Here is an 11,623-nt window from a genome sequence, read left to right as displayed (position 1 = left end):
TAATTTTGACCTTAAAACACTTTAAAAAAAAATTAAAAACTGCTTTTATTCTAGTCGAAGACTTTCTCCAGAAGAAAAAATATTATCAGACATACTGTGAACATGTCCTTGCTCTGTTATGTAATATGTTATTTTTAATATTCAGTAGCTTGTTATATAAAAACTATAACACTTTAAGATATATTTACAATCAACTAATTGCTAATTAACATGCTTATTGATAGCATATTGTCTATAAAATTTGTTGACGCTGTTACAGGTGCACACACTCAGAACCAGGATAGACTTTTGGGCCTTTCTATGTTGAGTGTGCATGTTGTTTCTGTTGGTTTCCAGTTTCTTCCATAGTGCAAAAATTTGCAGTATAAGTGAATTTTGGATAAACTAAATTTGCTGTAGTTTGTGATTAAGATAATGTGTGGTGTTTCCCTGCACTGAGGATTGTACCCTCAGGGCTGTGTTGCAGAAGCATTAGTATCTGATTGCAGACTTGCATATGCAAGCTGAGACACACAGTTTGACATGCAATGTCAGAAACAATGCACTCAAATAGAGCTAGTGACATCAAAGTGAGGGGTCGGGTTAGGAGCGGGGTTAGGTTTGCACGTTAAAATTGGTCAGATTTATTTTGATCATTTTTTGTGTTCTGTAGAATAAGTAAATAAAACTTTGTTTTGTTTACAAAGATCAGTTTATTTACGAACACATTCATGTTATTCACATTCTACTGCTCAGTTCTCTGACATTTTTTTCTATATAGTTATTTTATTCATAAACAAAACATTTATGTCTATTTAATATTCAAATTAAATAAAAAAAGAACAATGTTGTATGTGGCATTTAATCAAACAAAATCATTATAAAAATGTAGAATTGCAAAAAATAACACCAAGAAAACAGCACTTTAATTCAGCATTATTAGATTATGAATTCATTTGTAAAATTGTTCGTTAAAAAGTAGTACTAATAGCAAATTAAATCCACCCAGTAGGTGGCGGTAGAACACTGTCTTAATTCATTCAAATGGAACTGAACAAAACATTAATGGATCAAAACATAATAAATGATAAAACTCATTGCATTTATAGACATTTATAGATATACCAGGTAATATGAAAAAAAAAATTTTTACTCATGCTGGAACATTTACATATAACAGATAATATAAATTTATATTCATAGCAGCCTTAAAGTAAAAATAAATCCATTATTGAGGAAATAAACTGAATTAATATGTGACAAACATATACTTTCCCTGATAAGCAATAGCTTATTCCTATTCTTAATAACCTAAAGAAACATTTTCAATCTCAGAAAGTCTTATTTAGAACATGCAATGTTATTATTTTCAGAGAAGGTGTAGCGCTCTCACTGCCTGATGAGGGACAATAATGTTTATAAAACACAGGAAACACAGAACTGCTGTTGCTTCACATCAGAGTCTGTGTTTTGTTTGAGCAGCAAGCCCCTCCCACTCATTAGGTATGCAGTCCACAGGCAGAAGTAGCCAATCGGAAAAATGTAAATCCTTGCATCACATTACATTAATTTACAATATTTATTTTCTATTTTCTACTTCATAAAATGAAAGTGTACAGACTTAGAAAGACAAATTAACTTTGATTTTCAATTTCTAATAATTTGTAACCACTTCAAAGGCTCCCGTTAATTTAAAGTTAAACCGGAACTAAAAATACACAACATGCACTACACCCGATGTGTCACACACGGGCCACATCTGGCCCACATACAGCAGGCCACAACTCACACTACACCCGGTGTGACACACACGGGCCATATCTGGCCCACATACGGCAGGCCACAACTCACACTACACCCGGGGTGTCACACACGGGCCACATCTGGCCCACATACAGCAGGCCACAACTCACACTACACCCGGTGTGACACATACGGGCCACATCTGGCCCATATGTCTCCTGCCATTGCCAGAAGTGAGCCATATGTGCCTTAGTTGGCCCAGATGTGGCCCAGAACTGTATGCTATCTGGGTGGTAGTTGGTATATTTACATATATATATAAATAATAACTTGCCTAATTACCCTTACCCTATATATATATATATATATATATATATATATATATATATATATATATATATATATATATATATATATATATATATTTATTTATTTATTTAAAAACATAATCATAAAACTGCCCCCTGGTGGCGAATATGTGTTTCGCTTCATCATTGCATTACGGTGGAGTGGGCGGAGCCTCGTGAATGACGGTTATTTTTTTCTAACGAGGAAGTGAAGTCAAGTCCGCCATTTCATCTTCTTCTTTATATCGGGTAAGTTATTATTTTAAAATCATATTTGTGAGATATTTGTCGTCAGGTAATGTTTTTATTTTTTAGAAAAGCTCCTGTTTTGAATAGTGATAAAACTGTAACTTATATGTGGATAATATGGCTAAAAACGGCCAAGAATGATGGCAGCCGTCAGTTCAGTAATCTGTTAAATTGATTGTGCTCGGGGTTTTAACAAATTCATTTAAGTTACATTTGTCCTTTTATTCGCTCGTTATTCCCAAATAAATGATCAATAAGACATGTTATATGAAGAATAAGACATGTTATATGAAGAACAGCGTCGAAACGGGAGCTTGAATGAATGAATCATATGGTGTCCGTTTTATACAGTTGTAATTGGTGCCGAGTTCTGCTTTTGTACTGGTTTTAGCTCAAACACTGAACGAACAGTCTCTTTTTGGTAAGTTAACGTTAATCTTAATGATCTTGATTTGCTTGTTAATGTGTTTTATCAAGTTTCAGCAAAAGTTTGCAGAGTTATGTGGTTCATGCTGGCCACTGTTGAGACTGGTCTGCATTAAAAAATTTTTAAAGCCAAAACGTTTGAAAAAAAAAATCCACAGTTGAAACATGATGTGTTAAATGACTTATGAAGGAAATTAATTAGCTAACAAAGAAGGTTAAGTGTGTTATTAAATATTAAACCTTGTTAAAAAATAAAATCAATTGTGTTAAATAAGCTTAAAAACCATATCTTGTGTTTTATATTACATCAAAACAGCCTGGAAACTGATTTGCACCATTAATCTTGTACTTATGTATCAAGTCCAAACAAATGGTTTTGTGGCAAGTAAAAATAATATTTTTATAAATTGATTGTATTGTATTAATTTGTTACAGAAAAGCTGAAGGAAAGGACAACTCTCACATCAGTGCATTACTAATTGTTTGACTTCATCATCAAGCACACCAGGTACAATATTGTACATATTTTGTAACTTGTATATGTCAGACTGGTTGTTGGGTACTGAAATAATATATTTTATGTTTTATTTATTATTAAAATATTACAAGATTTATTGCTGCTATTTTATCACTGTGTGAGGTTATAGCTTATTTAAAATATCTATTATTAAAAAAATCAAATTTGAAAAAAAGTCTAAATGTTTCCACAAGGTAATTTATTGAATTGTTTTCTGAAAATGTAAAATTTAAAAGTATTGGTGAGCTGGAAAAACAAATACGTCTGTTGACGTAACTTTTATTTTTATCTTAACTTTTTATTTTATGTTAAAAGTAGATTAATTTACCTTGGATCGCATGTTTAAGTTATAATTTCAGAGTGAAAAATGTAAAGGAAAACCATTGAAAACAATGGCATAATGATTTTGCTTGTTCACAAGAGGTACTTGATTTATTTTTCCTGTAGTGATACATAAGTTTTTAAGACTAATGCTTGACACTTGAATTTTAAAGGGATAGTTCACCCAAAAATAATGACGTCTTTTATCCTCCACTTGTTTCAAAATATTTTTTTTGTTCTGTTGAACATAAACTCAGGCGGTGCGGTGCACAGTGGATAGCTCTGTTGCCTCCCAGCAAAAATGTTTCTGGTTCGAGCCTCGGCTGAGTCAGTTGGCATTTCTGTGTGAAGATTGTATGTTCTCCCCGTGTTGGCGTGGGTTTCCTCCGGGTGCTCCGGTTTCCCCCACAAGACATGCGGTACAGGTGAGTTGGGTAAGCTAAATTGTCCACAGTGAATGTGTGTAAATGAGAGTGTATGGGTTTTTCCCAGTGATGTGTTGCAGCTGGAAGAGTATCTGCTGCGTAAAACATATGCTGGATAAGTTGGCTGTTCATTCCACTGTGGTGACCCCAGATTAATAAAGGGATGAAGCTGAAAAAAAAATGAATGAACACAAACCCAGTTTTTCCTACTATGTATATCGATAGTTACAGGTTTCTAACATTCTTCAAAATATCTGCTTTAGTGTTGAACAGCTTCAAACTGCTTTGAAACAAGTAGAGGATGAATAAATGGTGGCAGAATAGTAAACTAAATCTTTAAATGTTTTATTCTGTATGTTATGTGTATTCATATTTGTCTTGTCTTTTGTCATATTGTCCTTCTAGCTCAGATTGTGATGGACCTGGAATGCGACACCAGTTACTCTTAAGTCAAGAACCAAATGAAGCACCAGAGTACAGATTATAGAGGTATCTGAAGTTGAACTAACTGGAAGCAGGGAACCATACTAATAAAGTTCCTTTAGGTAAAAGCACCTGCTTTATTTTGATAGGAAGTATTTTTTTATAGAGTTCTATTGTTTTATTCCTATTCTAATTTTATTTTATTCATATACTGAATGGAAGTCATTCAAATTTCACAACAAATGATTTGCAGATTGAATATAAAATATAATTTTATCACAAAGTATTTTTTTTTTCCCATTCAGCAGGTTCCTTGTAAAGATGAACCCAGGGAAGGATCGAAAGTGGAGAAGACCAGATCAAGAAAGACTACATCAAGATCTGCGGTCAGTTCAAAGGTACTTTCACTAATTACCAAGATTTCAGACAATGAATTGATGGAGAAAACTTTGAGTGTCAGATCTTCCTACAGTCTGCGCAGACATCTAAAGTGATCTTAACGTGAGCGCTTTAATAGTCAAATAGGTGTCAAAACGCAGTGTTTAGTGATTATTAATATCAAGCATCATTTGTGTAATAAACAAACGAGTTGAGAATCGAAATAGACGCGAAAGAGAAACTATTAAAGAGACAGCTCGCTATGATCCTTCTGCTGCCTGTTTTTATGATTATTAATCAAACAACAAATGGAGAATTGCTTAAGGGGGCTAATATTATAGACTTGCTTTTATTCTAGCCAAAATAAAAATAAAAAAGCCTTTCTCCAGAAGCAAAAAATATAAGAGGAAATACTGTTAAAATTCCTTGCTCTGTTAAACATCATTTGGGAATTTTTTTTTTCAAAATTCTCAGGAGTGCTACTAATTTTGACTTCAACAGTAATCGTTTTGAATAATCGTGATTTCAATTATGACCAAAGTAATCATGATTATGATTTTTCCCAAAATCGAGCAGCCCTACTGTTGTTACATTTATCAAAATAAACAATAAGGCTCTTAAAACACTGCTTTGAAAAATGTAGAAAATGTAAAAAAATATATTTTAAATACCTCAAATGAAATCATTTGTTTTATTATTTTTAAAATATATTTTTTTGTAAAGTTATTTGTTTATAATTATGTAAAAAAAAATCCAAGTACTATAAAAGTTATTTAAGCAACACATTTGCCAGATTGTAAAGGCAGACACAGAATGAGCAAACAAGAAAAACCGTGTAAAATGTGTAAATAAAAGGCAACATTTTAAATTTTTACATCTTTTCATCATATACGTAAAACCTTCCTAAGCTTTAAAATATATTTCCTTAAAATAAACTTCCTTTGTTAGTGCAAATTCCTTTTTATGTAGTCTTGTAATTAAACAATTAAACCATTTAAACAAGTTTACACTTAAAAAAGGTCCGTAATGAAAATCCGATTGTTTTTCCAAATGTAACTAACTAAAATAGTACCATGTACTTTTACTCTGTATTAGTATTATTTACTAAAATTTGTTTTATTTTAGCAATATAATAGTATCTCTAGTCCTTTAATTTAACGTAATTTAATTTTCAGTTCTCTTTCCATCTACGAATACATAAAAAAAAAATAATTTCACTAGCACATTTAAAATAGGTTTAATACTATGAAATATTATATTAATATTATTTTTTATTTTTTATAAATCGATAGGTAGTTCCTATGGGATGTTTTTATGTATTGCTGAGAATACATTTCAGGTGTTCAATACGTTGCTTGTCAGTCTTAAAAATAAAAATAGGTGTTTTTAAGTGCTTAAAAGTCCTTAATTTTAATCAAGTTGTGCCTGCATGTACTCTGCAAACAGCACCTTTTAATTGTTGTCTTCTCCTATTTTCAGGATGTTTTGCATTGGACTGTTTTTTTTGGCTTTGACCCTTGCTCGCCCCTGACCTCACTCTTTAACTGCCCTGTTGGATTTTCAGTTTATTTATTTTTTTTTTATTTATTTATTTTTTTTTTTGGTTCTGGGTAGATGCTAATAAATATTTAGTTGTAATTATTTAAATAATGTTTTTTTGTTAAATATGTGATTTCTGTGTTTGTTCTGTCTACTCGTACTTGTTTATCTTGTTTCTGTAATTATCATTTGTTTATTTGACCCCTGCCTCGCCTCTGATCTTGTTTTTGAATTGCCCTTTATATGTCTTTTTAATTATTGGTTCTGGTTATATGGTTATAAAATATTTGTTAATTTAATTAATATGCATTTTATAAAATAATATATATATATATTTTCTGTGTTAATTCTGTATCTATCTAATTTGTATATACATTTGTGTTTGAATGTTCTTCTTATTCTGTATATCCACTTACCTAATTTTAACTTTTATATATATTTATTTGCATTTAATTTGTGATAATTCTGTATGCATTTATTTATCTAATTCATATATTTCTTTGTATTGCATTGATTAATCTGTTGTTGTTTTTTGTATGCATCTATTTATATAATTTATATAAATTATATATTTGTATTTATCAATTTATATGCTTCCTTTAAAGCAATTTTTTAAAATAAAGCAATTTAAACAAAGCATTCCTTTTAATGTGATTTATATAGCTACCAAATGTAGATGTGAGCCACATCTAACCCAAAAGTCAGCCGCAACTGAACCAGATCTGGGCCAGATCTGTGAAATTGCATGGGCCGCATCTGGGCCAGATCTGAGAAACTGCATGGGCTGTATGTGGGCCAGATCTGAGAAACTGCATGGGCCGCAGCTGGGCCAGATTTGAGAATGTGCATGGGCCGTAGCTGGGCCAGATCTAAGAAAATGTATGGGCCACATCTGGCCCAGATATGGACCATGCTTTTTCTGAGATATGGCCCAGATCTGGTTCAGTTGTGGCTGACTTTTGGATCCTTATGTCAGCCACAATCAGGTTGAGTCATCGCCGTCATTCCGCGCGGTATGTGGGCCAGAAGAAAATGGGGGATGTGGGCCATATCTGGGCCAGATGTAATTTGCTATCTGGGTTTTGTCTTGCTTGTCCACCAAACATAGACCAGCATCACCAGCAATACTAAGCTGGTAGACAAGCATGACCAGCAAGCCGAAGCTGGTCTACCAGCATAACCAGCAAGACCAAGCTGGTAGACTAGCCTGACCAGCAAGCCGAAGCTGGTCTACCAGCAAGACCAAGCTTATCTACCAGCTTCACCAGCAAGACCAAGCTGGTCTACCAGCATCACCAGCAAGACCAAGCTGGTCTACCAGCATCACCAGCAAGACCAATCTGGTCCACCAGCATCACCAGCAAGACCAAGCTGGTCTACCAGCAAGACCAAGCTGGTCAACCAGCAAAACCAAGCTGGTCTACCAGCATCACCAGCAAGACCAAGCTGGTAAACCAGCTAAACCAGCATTGACCAGCATAGACCAGCATGAAAATCATGCTGGTCTTTGCTGTTTTTTTCAGCAGGGGGGCCAGTTAATAATGTTTGAAAGTTTGACTAAATATTTTAAATCTTGGATTTTTATTTAAAAAATAATGTGCAACGATTGCATATTTTATCTGGAAATTAATGTTTTGTCCAATATTTCATTATTACGAATATTTTTTTTAATAATCTATAAAGTTGGGTTTGTAAAGGGACACAATACACATTTATTAATCACACTGAAATGAAGATATACTTTGAATTTGTCCTTGACAGTGTTGACACAATTTGAGGTTTGTTTGCTGTTTTTGTTAGTAGATTAATTGTAAAAAGTGCAGGAGCTTGACCAACATTCATTTCTTACAGTCTAATGTCTAAATAATACAACAACTATGTGGTTAAATTAAAAAATCTTAAACTTTTTTTTTTTCATTTTGATGTCTCAAAGGCACTTTTTTTTAAGTTGTTTTAAAATGTTTAGATTAAAGGTTTTGATCAACTTCAAATACTGAACATCTGTGTGATTGTGTGTGTGTGAGAGAGAGAGAGAGAGAGAGAGAGAGAAAGAGAAATGTTTGAACAAGTCATGACTGCAAACTAAAAACAAAAGACTTTTATTTTGGCGTGGCGTGTGACGTCATTAGGCTGCGCCGCTCTTGCGCTTGATTCAGCTGGAGAAAGGTTTGTTTTTAAAACCTTTACATAAATATAAAGCGATTGAATAAAGTTTCAGGGTTTTCATCCGATGCTAAATTAGGAACCTGCTGTTGACATTATTTTGACCCTTTTTACAACGAAGTACAATTTACTCACAGTAATTTGGGCTATTGTTTGAATAAAGCAACAGAAATGTGAGTAATAAGTGTTTTAATGAAGGTTTAATTTATTAAAAAGCATAATGTCATTCCATTCTAAGGATAAATCACTATATATAAGAAGTGGAGTACTAGTTTTAATCAGCTCATTGTGTCTTGCTCAGACTTACTTAATTTATTTTTGTTAATGACTCTCATATGAAACTGTTTAAGCAAGTATTGAAGAGAAGTTATTTTGATTCTGTTCATTGTTTTATTTATTTTAATCAGGACGTTTTTAATGTTTTTTTTTTTTTTTTAAACAGGATAAAGTGTCCAAACGCAGAGAAAAACTCCTGCTGAAGCGACTGATCTCCACACTGTTATAAAGATGGCGTTTATTAAAGAGGAGAGTGAAGATGTGAAGATTGAAGAAACATTCACAGTCAAACAGGAAGATCTGCAGGAACAAACAGGTTGGTTTACATTTTTAAAGACCAACTCAGTCATTTGATCCTCATTCAGATATATTTTAATAATAAGAATACTAAATTAAATCCATCTTGTAGCCCTGAGTGTACTGCCTAGTTCTCCTAAATGCACATAAGCACTCATTGAATGACAGAATGAGTTTCATCACTTGTTCTTATTTATGTCATACATATGTTATGTATTATTCGTCTCCTATTGCTTTTCTTGTTCTCTTTGTTTGTAAAGTGTCCTTGAGCACTGGCGCTATATAAAATAAATAAAAACAAAAAATTAAAAAGGTTTAACTGAGCTGACAATATTTGACCTACAGTATTCTCATAGAAGATATCTGCTATTACAGTGGTAGTGTTGGCTTAGTATTTTCCATTTGCATGTGTCACGTTGATCACAATTCCCTTTTTTATCAACTTCTTTATGGGTTTAAACTTGTTTTTGTAGTTGTTACTAGTTCTCACAGATATGATCTTAGTTTGACCTACATTATTATAATAACTAATTACCAGGGCTATTGTGTTTAAACAGGGTTTCCGCTGGGTATTAAAATGTCTTAAATTCCAAAATCAAAAATTTAGGCCTTACAAAAACTTAAATTTACTGAAATATTGTGCTGTATGTCTTAAATCTTTTTAAACAAGTCTTCATTTTCCTTTGTTCATGTTTTGTTACCCAATCTGGCCAAAACCCATACAATGACCAACAAGACATTTTAACTCTGTTTATCATAATGGTGAGGATATCGACCTGGACAGATTGTTGTGCACAGATTTAGTTTAATATAGTTTTTAAAACTTTTAAAACATTTGTTAATTTGTTTTTTTATTTTAAAGAAAGTTTATTTTGGGGAAAAAAGTGTGTGGATCCAAGTAGAGCTCTCTTGTTTTTACACAATATTTATGATCTTTTGCTAAGAAATATAAAAAAAATATTTTAATGTTATTATTATTATTATTATTTATTTATTATTGTATTATTAAATATTTTACATTAAAATATTTTTGTTTGGACATATAAAAATCTTTTTCATCTGCGGCAATTGAAAAATTCCTTAGTCTAAAATTTCATTCATAATGGTCTTAAAAAGTCTTACATTTAACTTGGTGAAACCTGTAGAAACCCTGATTTAAAGTATGTCAAAAAAACGTGGATCCCCTTAATTTTAAATATGCTGAATGAAATAGACACAAAAATAATTGTTATAAAACATTGTACAGTTTTCTAAACTATATGATGTTGTTGTGGGACGATGTGAGACAAAACAAATTAAAGTGAAACAATAACGTTTAGCATTGCACTGACTACAACTGGCCAACAAACTAGTCTAAAAAAGACTTTTGCTGCTTAGGAAATGGATTATAACATGCTGATGATGTGCAAACATTTGAGTGTGAAGTTCATCAGTATTGATCATATTCTTCACGTACCAGCAGGTGTCGCCATTGGAATCTTTTTGCTTTTTAAAGAATACATTTTTAGATCCTAAAAACAGCGTTAATATAATAAGCCAAGACTGACATGCAATGTGTTGAACACCTGCAATGTTTTTTCAGCAATTCATAAAAATACTGCATATGAACTGTCTATTGATTTATACAAATAAAAACCATTTATTAATAATAATATAACAATTAATCATTTATTTATAATATAATACACCTTTACTAAATGTGCTTGTGCATTTTTTTGTTTATTTGTTGATGTTATCTCAGATGAAAAGAGAACAGAATATTTGTACTCAAGTTATAATACACTGCTAAAATAATACAAGTTTTAGTAAATTATACTAATATTTTACAAATTACTCTTTAAAAAACTACTTTGAGTACTAGTTAATTACTTTTGAAAAAAAATATATTTAAATAAGTTTTTCATTATGGTCCTTTTTTAATTATACAATTATTTAAATTGTTTAATTGTTTAAATCACAAGGCTACATATAGGTATTTGCATTAACAAAGTATGGTCTATTTTTTCTGTACATGACAATGAATCATTTTTAATGGCACTGGCAAAACTACCACATACTTTTAAGGCCATAGAGACACTTTTTGTCCATTTTTAAACAATACTTTCAAGCTTTTAAATGTTTAAAATATATGATGAAAATATTTAAACTTGGGGTTTTATTTACATATTTTACACTGTTTTTCTTATTTGCTTGTTGTCTATTCAATATTTTATTTTACGCTTGATCCTAAACTGAAATAATTTTACAAAAAAGACAAGAACACTGTCAGTAATAAAATAAAATAAAAATAATTACTTGGTTTCTGACAACACTACATTTCTCAAGGCAGTGCTTTAATATTGTTTATTTTGGTAAATGTAACAGATTGCTTTGACCTGTAATGTCTGTACAATTTTGTGATGCTTTAAGACAGATCAGAATACCCCTATTATGTATAAATCACATAAATACCTCATCCAGAAACATTTCTAGCATAATTCTTTTGCCATAAAGAAATACAAAGTTCCACCTTTGCTAAAAGTTATGGTAGGCTAAGTTTC

General features: G+C 31.7%; 2 protein-coding genes across 14 annotated transcripts in view; one reads left to right on the top strand and one right to left on the bottom strand.

Annotated features, from left to right (window-relative positions):
• LOC137489462 (uncharacterized) overlaps positions 1 to 11,623 on the top strand; it is a 243,166-nt gene that overhangs the window by 8,390 nt on the left and 223,153 nt on the right. For 4 of the 11 annotated variants that reach the window (XM_087248748.1, XM_087248741.1, XM_087248734.1 and 1 more), the window contains exons 1-2: positions 8,475 to 8,513; positions 8,953 to 9,102. Coding sequence is in view for 5 of the 11 variants with exons in the window: in XM_087248734.1 (XP_087104860.1) it covers positions 9,018 to 9,102 (85 nt within the window). In the remaining 6 variants the exon portion in view is untranslated. Of the gene's footprint in view, positions 1 to 8,474; positions 8,684 to 8,950; positions 9,103 to 11,623 lie in introns of those variants that run through there. The other 7 variants (XM_087248743.1, XM_087248735.1, XM_087248738.1 and 4 more) reach the window with 3 other exon arrangements.
• Positions 1 to 11,623, bottom strand: part of LOC137489621 (uncharacterized) — a 403,605-nt gene that overhangs the window by 336,031 nt on the left and 55,951 nt on the right. The gene's annotated exons all lie outside the window — the stretch shown is intronic.

This window comes from Danio rerio, chromosome 4, assembly GCF_052040795.2.
Source record: "Danio rerio strain M-AB ecotype USA chromosome 4, GRCz13ab, whole genome shotgun sequence".
Classification (NCBI taxonomy): Eukaryota; Metazoa; Chordata; class Actinopteri; order Cypriniformes; family Danionidae; genus Danio; species Danio rerio.
This window is presented reverse-complemented; position numbering and strand designations above follow the sequence as displayed.